This window comes from Hylobates moloch, unplaced genomic scaffold (assembly GCF_009828535.3).
Source record: "Hylobates moloch isolate HMO894 unplaced genomic scaffold, HMol_V3 SCAFFOLD_6, whole genome shotgun sequence".
Classification (NCBI taxonomy): Eukaryota; Metazoa; Chordata; class Mammalia; order Primates; family Hylobatidae; genus Hylobates; species Hylobates moloch.
The window spans coordinates 52,731,464-52,754,135 of record NW_026652281.1 but is presented as its reverse complement, the minus strand read 5'-3'; the positions used below and the strand labels follow the sequence as shown (position 1 = coordinate 52,754,135).

The 22,672-nt window shown below is 36.7% G+C and overlaps 1 protein-coding gene across 2 annotated transcripts in view; it reads right to left on the bottom strand.

The window, feature by feature from the left end:
- SKIC3 (SKI3 subunit of superkiller complex) overlaps positions 1-22,672 on the bottom strand; it is a 90,544-nt gene that overhangs the window by 5,693 nt on the left and 62,179 nt on the right. For both annotated transcript variants that reach the window (XM_032156809.2, XM_032156810.2), the window contains 4 exons: positions 19,866-19,994; positions 14,645-14,766; positions 12,412-12,570; positions 8,214-8,366 (listed from right to left, as the gene is read on the bottom strand). In XM_032156809.2, coding sequence (XP_032012700.1) covers positions 8,214-8,366; positions 12,412-12,570; positions 14,645-14,766; positions 19,866-19,994 — 563 coding nt within the window. The remainder of the gene's footprint in view (positions 1-8,213; positions 8,367-12,411; positions 12,571-14,644; positions 14,767-19,865; positions 19,995-22,672) is intronic.

Here is a 22,672-nt window from a genome sequence, read left to right as displayed (position 1 = left end):
GTTCACACTATTCTCCTGCCTCGGTCTCCCAAGTAGCTGGGACTACAGGCGCCCACCACCACGCCCGGCTAATTTTTTTGTATTTTTAGTAGAGACCGGGTTTCACCATGTTAGCCAGGATGGTCTCGATCTCCTGACATTGTGATCCGCCCGCCTCGGCCTCCCAAAGTGCTGGGATTACAGGCGTGAGCCATCGCGCCCGGCCAATAATTCAATTCTTATTGAGTACCTATTTGTGCAAGTCACCATACAAATAATACAAGGAGTATAATTACTACAAAAAGATTTAAGATCTGATCCCTGCTCTAAAGGAGCTACAGAATGGGGTAGACTGGGATAAAGGTGGTTTTCAAAGAGGAGATATTTAAAAAACACTAAAATATTTGTTTAAAGAAAATGCACTATTATACCACATAGGTGAATAAAATCTATCAGTCTTGTGCCTACCAAATATACAAAACTCAATTTAACATAATTTATTCTTTAACTGGTAGTGATAAATATAGAGTTCTACATTTCAAAAATTATCTAAAGAGAGAGGAAAGGCTGAAATAAAGTATTTTAATAAACTCCCAATATAAAAAAGTACAAAACAGATCAGAGATAAAGGTATTAAATCAAAGTAATCAGTACTAAAAACTTTTAAAAAATTTTACTTCATGGCTAAGATATTAATGTATCTATATATTACTTGGGTTACAAGCTTTATTCTCATATTAGGTACTGACTCAGAAATAACAAAGGTAAGTATTTCTGAAGAAACAGTAACAAACTGAAGTGATGAACACTTTCCCGAATTATGTAAAGAGAAAAAAATGCATTAAAAAGTTTCATTTAAAAAGTCTCAAATTTTGACAAAGATTTCATAACCACAAGTATCTAAAACATGTATTTTAATAAAGTCAATATAGTGAGTCAATATATATAGTCTATTTCAAACACTAAATTATGTAACAAAAATTAGAGCAATTATCTCTGAGTGCAGTATAGGCAATAGCAATTTGTATAATCAAGTAAGAGGAGGCTATAATGAATGTGAAAATAGACAACAGTGGTTATGATGCATCTTCTATAAATAGTGGCTACTTTGGGTACATCTGACAAAGAAAGTAAGGCAAAGCACATTCTAATACAATTATTCTTAACATCTTATTAAAAACCAGTAACATAAAACTCTCACCAGATGCTTTTAATAATACACTCTCTAAATTCTATGAAATCATATAAAACACTCTGTAAAGTTAGCCCAAAGATGACTTTATAAGGAAAAAGTTACTATATATACCTGGCATATTAAACAAAGTGATCAGAATGCACTTCTATTTTCTTTTCCCACTACCTCTTCAACATTTATTTGAGAGATACTTTTTCTGTGTCCCTGGATGTAAATTACATTAGGCCCCATGAGTCTTATTCCATTTTTCTTATATTCATCCACAAATACAGTCTCAATTAGAATGTCCTCTTTTTTTTTCAACACTTCAGTCTTTGTTGAAAAGTAATATTTGCACATACTTCCCTGCCCTGCCCCAATTCCCCTCAGCTCCCAGGCTAGAGTATGGTTACAGGCAGTAGCAGGTGGCTGGTTCCTTTTCCCTAGTACTCCCAATTCCTGTGGCTAATTGTAGCTTCAGGACCCTACTGAAATACTAGAAATTTGCATTTAACGGGTGCCATTGTAAGGTGGTGCCAAGCTCTCCAGGGTTGATAGATATTTAAAGCTCTTTTTCTCAACCTGGCTTTAGCAGAGACTCCCAACTTCACTGGAAGTCTCTCATCTGCAGGCCCAGCAACACAAGCTGTGGGACCCAGTGCAAAATAAAGTGCAGGGCCCTTTGTTTAAAAATTACCAAGAGTTTCAAGATAGCAACTACAGAACATTAAATCAAGTATGACGTCCTGTGTAACTGCAGAGGCTGCATGCCCATGAAGCCAGCCCTGCTCATCTGCAGTTCCACTAATCTAGCAAATGTATTCTATTCTTCTCACTCTCTCCACATCCTCTAGCAATGTGGAAACTTCAGATTCCTTTCTGCTGACATCCCATCATCCCTCTAGGTGGCCTTACTGAACAGGATCTAGGATAACTCCAACACCAACCCACTCTCACCACTGGCATTGCTCATTTCTGGATCTAACAAACTCTGAGAGTATTGCTAATTCTGTCTGCAGCAACTCTCCTTCATTCCTTCCTCCCTATAGCACAAGGAGATACTCCTGCCTACCCTTGGGATTAATCTACTGTTGACCATTCTCTCCCAGAAACATGGGATGACTTTCTAAAACGCTAGCAACTCTCCTCTTCTCTGACCTAACACCTTAGACTGGGTGCCACAGTCTCTGAAACATGTTAGATACCTGTTTATATGCTTCTAGACACGTGCTTCCAGGACCCCAGAGGACACAGATTGAAGCCTCCCTCTCTCTGGTAGGACCCCCTTCCTCAATTTTGTGTGTATCTGTCTGTAGAAACATGCCAGGGGGAAAATGGGTGAGGCAACAGCCCTCTCCAAAGAAATGTCTTCACAAATCCTTCTCTAACTCCACTCTTCTGATGCCTTTTTTTTTTTTTTTTTAAGTTTAACTTTAGATACAGAGGATACATGTGCTGGTTTGTTCCATGGGTATATTGCACCCAGTTAGGGAGCATAATACCCAACAGGTAGTTTATCAACCCCTGTCCCACTTCTTCACCCCCAGTGGTCCACGGTGTCTGTTGTTCCCATGTTTATGTTCACGTGTGCTCAATGTTCAGCTCCCACTTACAAGTGAGAACATGCAGTATTTGATTTTCTGTCCCTGTGTTAATTCACTTAGAATTAGGGCCTTCAGTTCCATCCATGTTGCTGCAAGGGACATGATTTTGTTCCTTTTTTATGGCTGTATAGTATTTCCATGGTGTGTATGTACCACTTTTTTTTTATCTAATCCACTATATGGCACCAAGGTTGATTCCATGTCTGCATTGTGAATAGTGCAGTGATAAACACACGAAGGCATGTGTCTTTATGGTATGATGATCTATTTTCCTTTGAGTATATACTCAGTAATATGATTGCTGGGTCAAATGGTAGCTTTAAGTTGAGAAATCTACAAACTGCTTTCCACAGTGGCTGAACTAATTTACATCCCCACCAACAGTATATAAGCATTTAATCATTCCCTTTTCTCTGCAGCTTCGCCAGCACCTGTTATTTTTGTTGTTATTGTTTGTTTATTTGCTTGTGTGTTTGAGACAGGGTCTGACTCTGTGGCCCAGGAGAGAGTGAGAGGGCAAGATCTCAGCTCACTGCAGTCTCAACCTCCCAAGCTCAGGTGATTCTCCCACTTCAGCCTCCCAAGTAGCTGGGACTACAGGAGCATGCCACTATGCCTGGCTAATTTTTTTTGTAGAGATAGAGTTTTGCCAAGTTGTCCAGGCTGGTCTTGAACTCCTGGGCTCAAATGATCCACCCATTTTGGCCTCCCAAAGTGCTGGGATTACAGGCATAAGCCACCACATCCAGCCTCTTATTTTCTGACTTTTCAACAATAGCCATTCTGACTGGTGTGAGATGGTGTTTCAGTATGGTTTTTATTTGCATTTCTCTGATGATTAATAAGGATAGCATTTTTTCATATGTTTGTTGGCCACTTATACGTCTTCTTTTGAGAAGTGTTTGTTAATGTCCTTTAACTGTCTGTTAATGGGGTTATGTTTTTTGCTTGCTGATTTAAGTTCCTTATCGATTCTGGATATTAGACTTTTGTCAGATGCATAGTTTGTATTTTTTTCCCATACTGTAGGTTGTCTGTTTACTCTGTACGTAGTTTCTTTCGCTGTGCAGAAGCTCTTTTAATTAGGTTCCACTTGTCAATTTTTGTTTTTCTTGCAATTGCTTTCGGAGGCTTAGTCAAAAAGTTCTTTGCCAAGGCCTATGTCAGAAAAGGTATTATTTCCTAGGTTTTCTTTTAGAATTTTAATAGTTTGAAGTCTTGCATTTAAATCTTTAATCCATCTTGACTTAGTTTGTATATATGCTGAAAGGTAAGGGTCTAATTTCATTCTTCTGCAAACGACTAGCCAGTTGACCCAATGCAATTTATTGAATAGGGGAGTCCTTTCTCCAATGCTTGTTTTTGTCAGCCTTGTCAAAGATCAGATGGTTGTAGGTGTACAGCTTTATTTCTGAGTTTTCTATTCTATTCCATTGGTCGATGTGTCTGTTTTTGTACTAGCACCAATGAATTCCCTCAGTATTTGCTTGTCCTTCACTTATTTAGTTTAGTTTGGTGGGATATGAAATTCTTAGTCAGAATTTCTTTTCATTAAGGATGCTTCAAAACAAGAAAATAAAGAAAAGAAAAAAGAAAAAAAGGATGCTGAAAATAGATGCCAAACTCTTCTGCTTCTAGCTCATAACATTTCTGCGGAGAGGTCTGCTGCTAGCCTGATGGGATTCCTCTGTATGTAATTTGACCCTTCTCTCTAGCTGCCTTTAAGACTTCTTTTGCATTGACCTTGGTAAATCTCATGCTATGTGCCCTAGGAATGATCATCTCGTACAGTACATAGCTGGGGTTTTCTGTATTTCTTGGATTTCTATGTCAACCTCTTTAGCAAATTTAAGAAAATTTTTGTGGACTAATACACATTTTCCAAGTTGCTCATCCTCTCTCAAGAATGCCAATGAGTTGTAGATTTGGTCTCTTTACATAATCCCATATTTCTCAGAGGTTTTGTTCATTTTAAAACATTCGTTTTTCATTATTTTTGTCTGACTGAATTGATTAAAAGAACCAGTTTTTGTGCTCTGAGATTCTTTCCTCAGCTTGATGTATTCTTCTTTTAACACTTCCAAGTGTATTACGAAATTCTTGTAGTGAATTTTTCAGCTCTGGAAGTTCGGTTTGGTTCTTTCTTAAGATGACTATTTCACATTTCAGCTCTTGGATTATTTTACTAGATTCCTTGGATTGGGTTTCAACTTTCCCCCAAATCTTGATAAGCTTCCTTGCCATCCAGATTCTGAATTCTATGTCTGCCATTTCAGTCACTTAAGGTTGGTTAAGAACCATTGCTGGCAAACCAGTAGGCTACATTTGGAGGTACAGGGACACTCTGGCTGCTTGAATTGCCAGAGTTCTTGTGCTGATTCTTTCTCATCTGGGAGGGTTGGTGATATGGCTTGGATCTGTGTCCCAGCCCAAATCTCACGTTGAACTGTAATCCCCAATGTTGGAAGTGGGGCCTGGTGGGAGGTGATTGGATCATGGAGGCAGAGTTCTCATGAATGGTTTAGCACCATTCCCCCTTGGTACTATACACTGAGTCAGTTCTCAAGAGATCTGGTTTTCAAAAGTGTGTGGTACTTCCCCCCTCTCTCTCTTGCTCCTGCTCTGACCATGTAAGACGTGCCTGCTTCCCCTTTGCCTTCCACCATGATTCTAAGTTTCCTGAGGTCTCCCGAGAAGCAGAAGCCGCTATGCTTACTGTACAGCCTGTGGAACCATGAGCCAATTAAAACTCTTCTCTTTATAAATGACCCAATCTCAGGTATTTCTTTATAGCAATGCAACAGACTAATACAGTTGGTGTTCCTTTAACGGTGGTATAAATTGAGTATAGTCAGTTGGCTTATTTCTGGATGCTTCCAAAGAGCCAGGGCTCTGTACAGGATCTTTATGTGAAGGTGAATTTCTGCACTTGGTTTCACAGGTGTATATATTAGCAAGATAACTTTCGGTGTTGTAGTTTGGGCTGCAATCCAGTAGATACTGCATAAGAGTAACGGTGGGTACCTAGGCTAACACTTAGCCACATGGCTCTTTTGTACTTCTTCACATTCACAGGCATGCTCTTCAGTGGTGATGGTGGGGACAGGATAGAAATGAGCCCCTCACCAGCTCTGCTCCAGGGCCTTAGGGGACGCCCCCTCTGATCATTCACTCCATGCCCACATTACTTTTTTTAGGTGATTTGGGATGCGGGGTCCCCTTGTGCAGGGGCTATGACAGGGAGATACGCCAAAACTTTTCTGGACTGGCCCTGCAAAGGGAGGCATGCCCCAGTCTTGTCCTTGCCTAGGAACCCATGCGTCTCACCCCTCTTAGCTTTTGAGGGTAGGGGCTCCTCCCCAACTCAAGTGCCAGCCACAGACCTCAGCTCTGTACTCCTGAGTTGCATGCCGCAGCCCTGGGGGCACTGGAATGTCCCATGGCTCAAGGCTGAGTTCAGGTTATATTGGAGGAGCCCATATGCTACAGCAATCTATCTTGATCTGGTATCTCACTTTGGAATCTGATATCTAGTATCTTAGCCAACCTGTCAGTTTTACATCCAGATCACATATTATTACACATAATAAAACTTTCAAATAAAGACTTTTATAAATGTCTTATTTTAATATATCCATCCTCCCCATATTGCCAGCTGTTTACCATAGAAATAAGGCATATCTTTTATTCCTTTGTAATTACTGGATGGCAAATGTTTTTTCAAGAACAAATTGGACTGATAGCACTTTAAGGTTTACAAAGGCACGTGTAAACATTCCTTCATTATTCTAACAATGCCACAAGAAGGTAAAATAGGTATTCTGATCTCCACTACTAAGGGCTTTAAACAGTTTAACTGGCTGAAGGTTTCACAGGTAGTAAATGGCAGAACCAGAACATGGGCTCTTAAGAGAAAATACTTCTGTGGTGTAGTACTGGTAAAGGTGGGGCGGGGGAGTCGGGGGGACAGGTATACATGGGTATTACTGAACTGCAAGCTAATTTCTTCATCTGTCAAATAGGGTTATTGTGATTATTAAATAAGTTAATAAGAGTAAAGCACTTATAACAGTACCTAGCGCAGACTAAGTGCTATAGTTTGCTATTATTAAAACTATTATTAATTTGTTCTATTCCAGGTCAGATTTAATTTCCCAGCATTAATAAAAATAAATAAATAATATTGAAAAGCAACAAGTAATAAGTTATGCTAAAAGAGTGTCTACTTCTCCAGTTCACAAATTGAAGGGCATGTTATAGGTACTATGTGCGGCTTCTATGGCTAACCAGTTACCAAGGTCATAAAGACCTTTGTTATATATAAATATGGGGCAAACAAAACAAAATAGTGAACTACAATTAGTTGGCCACATTATTATTATTTGTCCATTCACTCAAAACCATTTATAGAGAACCCCCTATGTACAAGGCAGACTGACAGAGCAGGAAAGCAAAAATGAACAGAAATAGCCCCTGACATAAGAATCTCTTAAATGTGCTCTACAGTAATGGCACCAAAGCCAAAAAAAAGTCCTAATTCTACATTTCATTGTCAAATGCCTAGTTAAAGTGAATAACTAACATTCTCATGGGTTACTATGGTAAAAACAAGACTTACTTTAGGGCTGTCTAGGATAATTTCTTCTAACCATGTAAAACCAAAAGAATAACAGTTTAACTTTTAATTACAAAATAATAAGGATACAACAAAAAAATCCAAACACTATCAAAAGATATAAAATGAAAAATTCTCCTCTACCATCCTTTAAAACCCCCAGTCCCCTACTCCAAATAACTGCCATTATATTTCTTATACATCTTTCCATATAATTATATCTTTGTGCTTTTAAGCATATGCACAAACATACATGGTATATTTAGAGATAAACATTCTTAAAAATTCATACCACATATATGAACACTCCATTAGAATTATATCATACATCCTGTTCTGCAGTTTGCCCTCACTCCCACTTAAACATGTATCTTGACAAATTTTCCCTACCAGTATGTAAAACTTTCAGATTGATATACGTAAATTGGTATCAGAAAATAGCTTGTTAGGTCATAAGTTACTAGAAATCCCTCTTAAAGAATGTTGAATTGAAATGAGAATGACCGAAATGTTCACTATTAACATTTTTGTCACAGTTGTAGCTCAATTTAATTCTAATACAATTTGTTTCACCAAGAAACAAAAATGTATATCCTAATATAATTCAACTTTTAAAACTGTAATCTTTTTTCCCAAACATCGATAATATTCTGCAGTAGTCTATAGATTTATGTTGCTCTATGTCCATCACAAACCCAAAATACAAAATGTATCAAGAAGCCACACTAGAAGACAATGAAACAACAGGAATTCAAACGAATATTACTATGTAAAAAGGCTTCATGTCAAAGAAAGATAAAAAAATCAATTTTTCATGATCATAATTATAACATGATCTTACCATACAGACTTTTAATGCAAGTAGTGCTAGTCTCAACAGACTTGAGAGCTTCCCACTCCAACTGCCCTGTTGGGATGCCACTTGTAGACTCTTTCTGTAACACATCTCTGCAGCTCTCATCATTCCTTGGGACTGATACACATGTGCCAGCCACTAAGAAACAAAAAAGGAGAAGGAGGCAAAGGATTTTAGTTTACTAGGCAGTCTGTTAACCCTACTTCCAACAAATTCAATAGACTTTGTCGCAGTAAAAATGTTTTTAGTTATTGGTAAGTTCTGTGCCCAAAAAACAATTACAGGTCAAAAAAGGGCTGTCACATTGCCAATTCTTTTAACAACAGCTGACTATTAGCAAATTGACTCCAGCAATATATAAAAACAATATATAATGATCAACTAGGGCTTATTCTAAGAATGCAAAGTTGGCTTAATATCTGAAAATCAATGTAATCTACCACATTAACAGAATAAAGAAAAAGATTAACAGATGCCATAAAAAAAGTTTTAATAAAATTCAAGACCCATTATTTTTTAAGAAAAAACTCTCTTAGCATATTCAAAGTAGAATCTTCTCAATCTGATAAGGATATTTATAAAAACCTATAGCAAACACCATACTTAGTAATGAAATAGTCAATGCTTTCTACCTGAGGTAAGAAGAAGAGAAAAATGTTTACTTATCACCACTTTTAACATTGTATTAAAGGTTCTAGACAGTATAATAAAGCAAAACAAACAAAAAGCCTTAATATGTAAATATTGGGAAGAAAAAGGTAAAAGGGGCATAACTCTCTATATACAAAATCCAAAACCTTTCAAAGAATAAGTGAATTTAGCAAGGTGCTGGAAAGTCAACATATAAAAATCAACTGCATTTTTAAATGTTTGGAGATAATTTAAACACACACACACAATGGAACAACAAGAAAAAATACCAAATACCTAGAAATAAATTTAACACAAAAGTATAAAAGACCTCTAGGTTGAAAATTGTAAAACAATGCTGTGAGAAATTTCAAACTAAATTAAATAGAGGAATATACCACATTTGTGGACAGAAAATATTCAGTAGAGTATTACTTTGTCAACTGTCCCCAAATTAAACTGTAGATTCTAAACAATCTCAATTAAGATCCCAGCAGAGCTTTTTTGGGTAAGAATTAACAATTTACAGTAGACCCTCTCCTTAACTGTGGTTTCAGTTACCTGTGGTACAACACAATAAAATATTCTGAGAGAAAGAGGGAGACCACATTCATATAACTTTTATTATAATATAGTGTTATAACTGTTTTATTATTAGTTATCGTTGCTAATCTCTTATTGTGCCTAATTTATAAATTAAACTTTATCATAGGTATGTATGTATGTATAGGAAAAAACATTGTGTGTGTGTGTGTGTGTGTGTGTGTGTTTGTGTGTATAGTTCATTACTATTTGCGGTTTCAGGCATCTACTAGGGGTGTTGGGGCATCTACTAGGGGTGTTGGCACATCTCCCCTGCAGATAAGGTAGGACTACTGCATTTGGAAATGCAAAAGACCTAAGACAAACTTGAAGGAGAACAAAAAGTTGGAGGTTTTAATGTTACCACATATTAAGACTAATTATAAAGCTATACTCAAGAATAAAAAAAAGATTAAACAAATAGACCAATGGAAAATTATAAGGAGGCCTGAAGACCCATACATACACAGCTGATTTATGACAAAGGCATCACTGTAATTCAATGGGGACTGAATAGTCTTTTCAAAGATTGGTACTATATTAATTATGGGTAAAATTAAACCTTAACTCCTGCAATATTCACAAAGATTAATCCAGGATAAATTATAGACCTAAACATGAAAAGTAAAACAATAAAATTTCTAAAACAAAACATTAAAAAAAACTTCATGTACCTAGAGTAAGCAAAAAGTTCTTAAATAGAATATCCCAATAAAGCATTAACCATAATCAGACTTCATTAGAATTAAGAACTATTCATCAAAAAATAACATTAATAAAGGCAGCCACAGGTGTAAGAAAATATTTTCAATATAAATTTCCAAAAACGTGTTCAGATTCAGGAAATATAATAAATTCCAATAATTCAGTAAGTAAAAAATGAAAAGTCCATTAAAAATTATGCAAAGCACTTCACACAGAGGATATCCAAAGGCTCAATAAGCATACGAAAAGTTGTTTGATGTCATTAGATATCAGGCAAAGGCAAGTTAAAATCACTACAATATATTATTACCTACATATTCACCAAAATGGGAGAAAAACACAACAATCTAGCAATATCAGCACCTGGAATGCTCATGCACTGCTGGTGCAAGTGTAAACTGGTATAACCATTTTAGATAACTCTTTGGCAGGATCTACTAAAGTAACCATACATATACCCTATGTCCCACCAAAAAGCATGACCAAGAATGGTCACAGCAGCATTATTCATGCTAGACAAAACCTGGAAACACCCAAATGCCCATCAACAGTAAAATGAATAAATATTATAGTATGTTCATAAAATGAAATGAAAAAAATTATGGCTACATGAAACCACCAAATGAATCTCACAGACATCCTGTTGAATGAAAGTAACCAGATACAAAAGCATACTACTCCATTGATACAAAGTTCAAAAACAGGGAAAACTAAATAGAAGTCAGAATAGAGGTTTTCCTTGTTTTGGTGTGGGGGGAGTCAAGCAAGGAGATCAACTGACAGAGTCCTGGGGGAAGCAGTTGGGTTGCCAGAACTGTTCTGTATCTTGATATGGGAGGTGTTAAACAGGTATGTCATATATAGAGTAGTACTTTTAAGATTTTTACACTTTATTCCTTGTGAATTATATCATAATATAAAAGAAAACACACACATACATACACACATGCAGTCTCTTAAGACTTTACTTACTGATATGGTTTGGCTGTGTCCCCACCCAAATCTCATCTTGAATTCCCATGTGTTATGGGAGGGATCTGGTAGAAGGTAATTGAATCATGAGGGGAGGTCTTTCCTGTGCTGTTCTCATGATAGCGAACAAGTCTCACGAGATCTGACAGTTTTAAAAAGGGGAGTTTCCCCACACAAGCTCTCTCTCGTCTGTCGCCATGTGAGACATGTGTTCCTCCTTCCATCATGATTGTAAGGTCTCCCCAGCCACAGAGAACTGTAAGTCCATTAAACCTCTTTCTTCTGTAAATTGCCCAGTCTCGGGTGTCTTTATCAGCAGTGTGAAAACAGACTAATACACTTATGATATAATTTATCCTTCAATTTTTCCCTTTTAGTTTGACAATGTATTTCTCCCTTTGATAATGAATATGAAATCAACAACATCTAGTTGATTAAGTATCTAAGGTCAACTAGATGTTCTGAGGTCATCTAGATGTTGATCTTAAATCCTAAATCTCATATGGAAAACTTACTCTAAGAAAGGGGAAAAAAGAATTACAGTAAAAGGGAGGCTTAGTTTTCATAATCCAGTAATTTTATGCCAGATAATTTTTTCAAATTATCTAAAGCAGGGATATAAAAAAGCTGATATAATAAAAGATCAGAATAAAAAACAAATTATAGTAAGATAATAAGCTTCTATAAATCTATATCAAAAAGCCCTTTTGATACTTTCTCTGGGGCACAGACGAAATATAACAAATTGTATAAAATAATTATGTGCTTCCTTGTATTTTAATATCAATAAGAACAAAGCACACAGTGATCATTGTGCATTTGTCACTGTGGATAACCAGAGACGCCTGAAAGAACAGATGATCTGTTGATTCAAGCATCAATCCTGAAAATAATTATTTCTAAAAGCACTAAATACAGGTTATCTGTAAAGCAGCTAGGGAGAAACTATACACATCTCCTCTAAAAGCAGAGTTAAACACCATTATGATATCCTTACTATAAAATGTCTATAACATATCAACCCATATAAAAGACAGTATTTTCATCACTGTTTTAAAATGAGAAAATTTAGAATCAATAACTTAAAAAGCTTTAAATCGTCATTGTAGCAGATCTGAAACTAGTATTAAACTTCCTTAGTTCTTCTAACCACAATACCTTTTAGATCTTGAAACTGAGAGATAACATGGTGAGAGTGACAGCAAGCCAAATAAAGATGGAGCATAGCCCTGACATTAACTAATATTATGAAGTGTTTTAATTGAGGACTCAAGTAAGAAAGGAGAAAACTTACCTGCCAAGCTGGAACAGAGGTTGAGTTGGACATGACTGTTTTTTGTAGTTCTTCAAGTACAGCATCTGGGAGTGGCTTTTGTGACTCCAGGAGTGGTTTACACTGAACTTGTCTCAAAAGTAAGATAATGGCTGGCTGATCAGGGTTACTTTTTAGCTTCTAGAAATCAAATCCCAAAGAGGAATACATCAAATAGGTTCTTAAGTGTTAAAAGTAAAAGGCATATTCTCCAAGTTGGGAAAATAAAATTCTGAATGTTTATACCTTTTCTTATTAAAGAGAAAACAACTGCAAAAATTAAATAAAACAATGAACAGCTTGTAAATATCAAACTTTACATTTAAATAACCTTTAAAATCAGTAATGCTATTATTGTAGTCTACATGTATTTCCCTTTGACTTAGTTTACTCTTAAGTGATATCCTGAAAAATTTAGGTTCTAAATGTAAGTAAATAGTTGAACTAAGAAAATATAAATATAAAATTAAGTGGGAAGGCTATCACTATTCCATACTGGAATAAACTATACTATGTAAGAAGAAAAGAGGCATACAGTTTTTTCTTTCTTAACCTCTTAACAAAGGTATTCCCTCTACATGTCTTTCTTCTAGACACAGCCTTTTCGAGTACTGCGAGTAAGAAAAATGACCTATTTTCCCCATTTCCTTAAGCTACTATTTATATCTTAAAATACTTACCTATATACATACATAAATGTATTGTATATACTTATATTCTCCGTATGTGTATATATTTATATATATATGAAGAATTTCTGTAAACAAGTCCTCCCACTATTGTTTCAAATATTTCTTTATTGCTTGTCCCTCAATAGCATACTTTTCTATTTTTTACTCATTAGATCTTAAATGTATTTCAAAAATTTATTTGATTGCTTTCTTCTAAGAGATTACAACAACAAACTGACAAGGAAAGGTTCATTAGGCATCACTTATTCTATCAGACAGCACATAGCAACTGTCAATTTATGCTTAGTAAACACTTATTGTATAATACCCTGTCCTGAACTTAGATGGAATTCCTTAAATAAAAAATGTATCACTCTGCTTTTCATAGAATTTAAGAACCAAAGAAATCTTCAAAAGTCCATTCTTCTTTCTCTGTAAAATGTATACTGATCTTTCCAAAAAAATTACACAACCTCCATGGTAAGCAATTATGAAATATGATGTTTTCAGGAAAAGTCACGTTCAAAACTCTCTTTAACCATTACATTATTTCTAAGTAAGCTTTGGAAACTAATTCATTCATTCAGTAAATATTTATTGAGCCCCTACTATGTTCTAGGCAAGGTAATACACATTTATTCACAGAGCCTGCATGCACAGAGCCCTCCAATCCTGGCATGTAAAAACAGACTACTAAGTAGATTCCAGTCACCCACTCAACAATCTCCACAGTCATTCTATGTGATCCAGAACTTTGGAAAACTGAAGGGATATTGGAAAATATAGCATTAAGAAGGAACCAATCAGAAATCAAAGGAAAATACTGCCTAATGGCACCCAAATAAAAAAATTTTAAGGACCTATAATAAGAGCTTGAGTCCTAGAGTTGGAAAAATGTGAGTTCAAATCACAACTCTATCCATTCCTAATTGTAAGCTCCTGTGCACATTACTTATCCTCTTTAAGCCTCAGTTTTTCTCATTTGTAAAAATGAGGATAATAATAAATACCTATATCATAAGATTGTTGTGAAGTTCAAATACAAAATGCTAAATGCAGTGACTGGTTTGTGGCAAGTACAGTAATCAATAAATTTTAGTTGTTATCATAATAATTGTCATCACCACCACTACCTGCTCTTTAAACAACATGCATTCCTCTTTCTTTTTTTTCTTTTTTTTTTTTTAGACAGGATCTCGTTCTGTTGCCCAGGCTGGAGTGTAGTGGTGTGATCATGGCTCACTGCAACCTCAAATTCCTGGGCTCAAGCAATTCTCCGCCTCAGCCTCTCGAGTAGCAGGAAGTACAGGCACGCATCACCAAGACTGGCTAATTTTTAAATTTTTTGTAGAGACAGCTTCTCGCTATGTTGCCCAGGCTCATCTCAAACTCCTGGCCTCAAGTGATCCTCCCATCTCAGTCTCCCAAAGTGCCAGGAATATAGGAGTGAGCCACAGCATCTAGCCTCATACATTCCATTTTTGAAGTTATTTTCCCAGTAAGACAAGAATCCATCAGTTTCAATGCACATTCCATAATAATACCTTTGTGCATAGAGTTTCAGCTTCAGATATTCTTCCTGTGTCTATTAGACCAGTGACAGCTTGTGAGAGAGACCACTTTTCAAGAGACTGGTTGTAATTTTCAAAGAATTTTTTGTCTTTAACTGTAAACAAAAAATGTCAATGTTACTTTCTTCTGCAATTTATAATGTGTTCTCAGAGGAGTAACTGGTTGCTAAAAAATTACCATTAGACTTATCATCCATACACAGTTTTTCAAAGTTACATGTGCCACATGTACCACAGACTATCCTGACAAGAGGCAGGTTTCTGAAAAGCTTCATGGCAGGAGTACTTGTGGTTAAATAACTCAAAGCCTCATATAATTGTGACTTGTGAAGAAACAATAAAATAATTTGCTGAAAACATGTAAAGATTTACTGTGATATAATTGATGTAAAGTAAGCTGCACCTTTTCAAACTATACAATCTGATATTTGACATGTATATCAGGGAACCATCACCACAATCATGATAATGAACATATTCAGCATTATCAAGATTTTCCTCTTGTCCCTTTGTAACCACTTTTGTCCTCAACCTACTCCATCCTCCCTTAGCCTCTGTCCCCAGTCAGCTCCTAATCTGTTTTCTGTCACATAGACCAATTCGCATTTCCACAAATTTCATATAAGTGGAATCATATAGTATAAACTCTTTGGCATCTTTCACAGGTGCTAATATGGCAAATTACATTCATTTTCAAATGGTACATCAACCTTGCATTCTTGGGATAAACCATAATTGATCATAATGTATTATCATTTTTATGTATTGCTGGATTTGAATTGCTGAAGTTTTGTTATGAATTTCTCCATCTACCTTCACAAGCAATGTTGTTCTTTGCCTGGTTTGAGTATTAGGGTAATGCTGGCCTCATAGAAGATGTTAGAAGTGTTACTATCTTGGATTTTCTGAAAGAATTTGAGTAGAATTGGTATTATTTTTCCTTAAATATTTGGTAAAATTCACTAGTAAGTGAATTTAAGATAGCTATTCAAGATAGCTGATTAGATGCATTTGGTGCTCGCCTCGTCCACGGAAAGGAACAAAATAGCAAGTAGATAATCACACTTCAGATATATTATCTAAGAAAGCACACTGGACCTCAACAGAAAAGTGACAGGAAACACCAAAAGCAAGGAAAGAGAGGGAAGTGAGGTCGTCTGCTCAGCTGGGATCAGCTGGGAGCCTAGAAAGGCTCCTGAATGCAGGGAAAGGATAGGAAAGAGACCCCTAACAGTTTACATTCCTGCCATGGACTCCGCTAATTCTAGCCATAAGACAACCTCGTGACTCTTGCAGGCCCTAAAACTAACACAGGGAGCATATAATAATGGCACTGGTCCAAAGTGGGAGCTCACGCTGAGTCTCACAAACCCCTGAGTCCTAAGCAGCTAGAGTGAGGCACTATTTTGAGAGCCCAGCCCTCTACCAGGCTGTGTCTTGCCATGCAGCCCAACAGCCCCTGTATCTCCACAGTCCTGGAGCCCCACTGATATTCCCTGCCCACAGCCACTGCTGCTGGAGCTGAGGTGAGAGTCACTGTCAACCACCATGAGCTGCCGGTAAGGAGCAGCCATGCATATTCAAGTGCCCTGAGAACAAATTCCACTGCCCTGCAGCTACCACTGCATTGGAATACAGCAGAGCTGAGGCATGACTGAAGACTGCAAGCCTATGGCTGCTCACACTGAAAGCAACCCCACCCTACCCAGTAGCAGGGTCACAGTGCAGCAGCTGCTGCTCTCAACAAAGCATTTGCTGGCAGCCCGGCATCACTCTGCCCCTGCCTATCAACAGCCAGGGCCCGCAGGCACCACCAGGGAGCCTAAGGACAGTCTACCTGGCTTGGCTCCATTCCCCAGAGTACCCAAGCATGCCCTCCTGGGGCCTGGGGATTGCCCAGCTCAGACCACCACCATTAGCATTTGAGCACTCCTCTGGGGTCTGAGGTTGGGCGCATGCAATCTGCCGCTAACACCGCAACTGGCACTCACTTACATGTACCACATTGTGGGCCTGGGGACTGGTGCGCTCAGTCCATTGCAGCCACCACCAGTGCCAGTGTGGACTGCTTGGGTCCCAGAGGGTTGGTCCCACTGCCACTGCCATCACCCACACCATGTGTGCTGCCCAGGGACTCAAGAACACACCCACCTACCCAGCTGAATTGTGATGGTTAATACTGAATGTCAACTTGATTGGATTGAGGGATACAAAGTATTAATCCTGGTTGTGTCTGTGTGGGTGTTGCCAAAAGAGATTAACATGTGAGTCAGTGGGCTGAGGAAGGCAGATCCACCCTTAATCTGGTGGGCACAATCTAATCAGCTTCCAGCAAATATAAAGCAGGCAGAAAAACATGAAAAAGCGAGACCAGCCTAGCCTCCCATCCTACATCTTTCTCCCATGCTGGATGCTTCCTGCCCTCAAACATCAGACTTCAAGTTCTTCAGTGTGGGGGCTGGGACTGGCTCTCCTTGCTCCTCAGCTTGCAAACAGCCTATTGTGGGACCTTGTGATCGTGTAAGTTAATATTTAATAAACTCCCCATATATATATCTCCTATTAGTTCTGTCCCTCTAGGAGAACCCTAATACACCAATGCTGCCATTCCTAGAACCTGGGCAATCCATCAATAGAGGCACAAGAATGGGCCTGCCTAAACCCACTAACACCAGTGCCACTGTACATTGCTCTGGCATCCAAGGACAGGCAAGCTTAGGCCACTGCTGCCACCACTAGGGCCCAGAGACTGGCCTATCTGGCATCCCAGGCCCCACCATAACTTCACCAAGCCTCCACTAACAAGTACATCCTAACAAACCAAAGAAATCACAAATATCACTGATGCTGTCTACAGCCAAAGAAATCAGACTACATTCAGAATCAAAGCCAAAGTGACCTACCCAAACAACACCATGGATACATCTTCAGGAAAAAGTGCTCCCCTACGAAAGAAAATTCCAAAATTGGAAGTGACTGTTAAGATTAGATGTGCATATATCAATGTAAGGACAAAGGAAACAAGAAAAAGCAAGGAAATAGGACACTTCCAAAGGAACATAATAATTCTACAGCAACAGATCTGAATCAAAAAGAAATGTATGAAATCCTAGGGGAAAAATTCAAAATATTGATAATAAAGCAGCTCAGTAAGATACAAGAGAATACTAAAAACCAGTACAAAGAAATTAGAAAAAGCAATTTAGGATACTAATGAAAAATTTACTGAAGAGATGGATATCATAAGAAATAACCAAACAGAAATTCTAGAAATGAAGAATTCATTGAATGAAATACAAAATACATCTGAAAGCTTCAACAACAGACTAGATCAAGCAGAAGAGCCTCAGAACTTGAAGACAGATCTTTTCAAATAACCTAGTGAGACAAAAATATAAAAGAATAAGCAAAGCCTACATGACATATGGAACACTATAAAACACTCAAATATTTAAATTTTCAGTGTCCTAGAAGGCAAAAAGAAAACATAATTATTTTGTTTAAAAAACTATTTAACAAAATAATAGATGAAAATACCCCAATTCTAGCAAGAGATTTAGACATCTGAAAACATGAGGAGGCTTAGAGATACACAAATATTTACAATTCCAAAAGATGTTCTCCATGGCACACTATAGTTAACCTATCAAAAGTCAAAGACAAAGAGAGAATACTAAAAACAGAAAGAGAAAAGCATACTACGTATAAATGAACACCCATCAGACTAACAGCAGATTTGTCAGCAGAAACCTTACAGGCCAGTAGAGAATAAGATAATATATCCAAACTGCTGAAAAGAAAAAAAACTGTCAGCCAAGGACACTATACCCAGCAAAGTTATCCTTCATAAATGAGGGGAAAATAAAGTTTTTCCAGACAAGTAAAAGTTAAATGTCACCACTAGACCAGTCCCACAAGAAATGCTCAATGGAATCTAAACCTGAAAGAGAACAGACAACATTTACTATCATGAAAACACACAAAAGTAAAAACTCACTGGTAAAACATACATACAAAAGAGGAAGAGAAAGGACACAAATGCTACCACTACAGAAAACCATCAAAATACAATAACATACAATAAAGAGAGAAATAAAGAATATACCAAAAAAAAATCAACCAATTAAACAACAGAAATAAGGCATCACACATCAATGATAACCTTGAATGTAAATGAATTAAACTTCCCATTGAAAATATATGGATTAGCTGAATGGATTTAAAAAAATTACCTAATATACGCTGCCTATAAGAAACTAGTCTCACCTATTAAGACACATATAGGCTGGATGTGGTAGCTCACACCTGTAATCCCAATACTTTAGGAGGCCAAAACAGGAGAATTGCTTGAGCCTAGGAGTTTGAGACCAGCCTGAGCAACATAGCAAGACCTCATTTCTAAATTAAAAAAATTAGTTGAGCATAGTGACTTGTACCTATGACTTGGGAGGCTGAGGCCTAATTTAAGTAGGTTAATCTATGTCACTTTTCAGTGAAGAAATTTATAGATTTACAAAACAATGCTAACTAAATCTGATTAGATTAACAGCTTATTCTGACCAAGATTCCCAGGAAGAATCATGGGACAATTTCAATGCTGGTTTCAGTAAAGGACTCTTTCCAGGTCACCTCTATCCTAAAATGCTGGTAAAGTCTCAAAGTAAGTAAATGCTACAAAACAGAGATTTCAGCTAACAGAACCTATTGGGCTTTTAAGCTATTCGGAAGAGAAAATACATATGCTTATCACACTTCTGTACAAATATTTTACTATGGATTTTTAAATATATATATATATTTTTGAGACGGAGTCTCACTCTGTCACCCAGCCTGGAGTGCAGTGGCGTGATCTCGGCTCACTGCAAGCTCTGCCTCCCGGGTTCATGCCATTCTCCTGCCTCAGCCTCCAGAGTAGCTAGGACTACTGGTGCCCACCACCTCGCCCAGCTTATTTTTTGTATTTTTTAGTAGAGACGGGGTTTCACCGTGTTAGCCAGGATGGTCTCCATCTCCTGACCTCGTGATCTGCCCGTCTCGGCTTCCCAAAGTGCTGGGATTACAGGCATGAGCCACTGTGCCCGGCCTAATGAATATATTTTTTATAACAACATATGCTGAAGCTGTTTGTATTCTGGATTTAACCATTCAAGAAATCGGAATTAAATCATGTATACAGATGCTTTTTAAAACTTACTTGAAGCAGAAACAGCAGATAACAGTGCCAAGTATAAATCTATCCTCTTTGGCTGAGTGTTGTTCACTAAGGCCAGTTTATCATCAGCATGACAGGCTGCCATTAGCCCAGCCCAGACAGCAGGATCACCTAAAAACAGGAAATACAGTGATAAGTCTTGTTAAAATCAACATGTTACTTAAAAACTAACAAAAATGAGATTAAGAGTTTACAAGTTAAAAAAATTGTATCTAAAAAAAAATTTCACTTTCTCAAAGGAAAATTAAACTGCACATGTTTTCAGAGACACATAGCTACATTCATCTTTCCGGATTTGCCAATTTTTCCAAACATATCAGAGGACGAGAAACATCCTATTAAGCTGTTTTTCCATGGCTGGTTAGCTCAGCTGCCTAGAGTGCTGTATTACTGTGGAAAGTGCAATTAGATTCACTTTAACTGGACACCAAGGACAAGTCTCACTCATCTTCATGACTTAGTAGTTGTTGTTTTAAAGACTCAGTCCTAGGACAAGGAAGGTAACACAATTTTTCAGTTCTTAAGAAAAGTTTAAGCCAAAGGAAAGGCTCAAGATTTTAATTATATTCTAATAGGCAAGCATGAAAGTCACTACATAATTCCAAGTGAAGCATTTATATGACTATATACCCTTCATTCATTTGATCTTTCTTTCTTTCCTTCACCCTTGACAGCAGCTCCAGGGTAGGGAGAAGAAGAAAAATCCAACAGCAGTAATATCTGCTTGAGAACTCCAAAAATAAAAAACCTACCAATATATATATAACATAGACAAATCAAAATGTTTAGTCTCTTTTTGTTTCTATGTCAAAATGAAAGAAAAGATAAACAACAGAATATTGCTTTTTTACTTAGTTTACAAAATAATCCCTGAAATGTTAGATATTTTGCAGCTTAATGAGGGAACTTTTTATGCATAGAAAAGATTAGGCATAAAGACTTCTCTTTTTAAGAAAGCTGTGAAAAAAAGAAACGTGAAGGGATTTGGAATTTAGAAGTTTTTTTCTTTTCATTTGTTTCGTCATTTATTTTTATATATCTTATTTTGCCATTTACTTCAACAAGTTAATATTTTAGTCCTGCTACTCTTAAAAAAACAAATGAATGCTTTTAAAATCTCACAAGGGAGTGCTAGTTAACAATATAGTCACTTGATCATACTTTTCAGCTTTAGTTTTCTATTTTTTCTTATCTGACCACCCCACCCAATATATATTTCTTATCATATATCGGAAATATATATCTACTTCAGTTATAGGTGACCAGTATTACTGCTAAAAGTACAAAAATCAACAAAATTACAAGAATCATTAAAAGCTTATGCAGATCAAATACTTTTACAAAAAGTTAAATACATACCTCCATATTATGAAACGATTTTGCTCCAAATAATGACTACCTTATTTTAAGGAACATAGACATCATCAAATTCCAGAATAAACAAATGGGGACTATTTCCTAGAATTTATGATTAAATCTGATTACTATATAAAGAAAGGCACATGACAGCCTTAGATCTGGGTTTCAGGTCTAGCCATGCCACTAATGAATGTGTGGTAGTTCTTCCTTTAGGATTCATTTTCCTATAAAACAAGACAACTAAACTAGATAACAGCTGAGGTGCCATAGGGTCTTCAGTGCTATGATTCCAACTGAAGTGGACTCAATCTCTGAATATTAACTTAATCCTAAGATTAAGGAGATAGCCACTTTAGGGATCTTACAGTATTGTATAGTTTGGATTTCTGATTGGAGAATGGACAATAGCTGGCAGCAATTTCTTCTATCACAACACAAAATAATTACTGTTTCCATGAACTCTTCCATAGATAACCAGCAACCCAAATTCCCTATAAAATAGTGACTCTAAGATAATATATAAACTACAAACCTAAAAATTTTAAAACATAGCTTGCTAAAGATACCTTTTAGTATCACAGAAGCACTAATCTAGCAGAAATTAGATTTTTTTCCATTCAATTCTAAATTCTTGGAATTATCTTTAAATTCCTGACAAGACTCCCTGGAATAGCATCTATCAAAATTGTGCTTTGTTCATCTAAAGATCTACAAGGACTAGGTGTACAGCCACTACACATAACTACAGTTATATTCATTTTCACTGGACTCTAAGGACAAGTCTCAAACAGGCACTCATCTTTGCCACTCAGTCACTGTTTTAGCATCTTATGGTGATGTCTCTGTTTCCTTGAATATGTATTTATCCAGATAATCTGGGAACATCAGAGATCATTAGAGAGGACCTAATCTGGACAATCTCACCTTTCTAAAGTTTATGTCCTTACACAATCAAAGGCTAATAGATCTTTTATCATTCTGGATCCACGATAACAATTATTGAGAGTAAGTCCATCTAATATCTGCTTGAGAACTCCAAAAATAAAAAACCTACCAATATATATATAACATAGACAAATCAAAATGTTTAGTCTCTTTTTGTTTCTATGTCAAAATGAAAGAAAAGATAAACAACAGAATATTGCTTTTTTACTTAGTTTACAAAATAATCCCTGAAATGTTAGATATTTTGCAGCTTAATGAGGGTCTTTACAATTTATTGTGAAGATAACATTGAACTTGTTCTTGGTGTAATTTTTTTCCCAACAGTGCTTAGCCAAAAGCACTAGAATTCTGATCTAATACATCTGAAGAGTTAAAGGGGAATAAATTTAATACATTATTTCATATTTAAAATAATATTATATTATGTAAAAATATACCTTATAACCCTATACTGCTAGACATTCCAGTCTTCTATGGCATTTTTC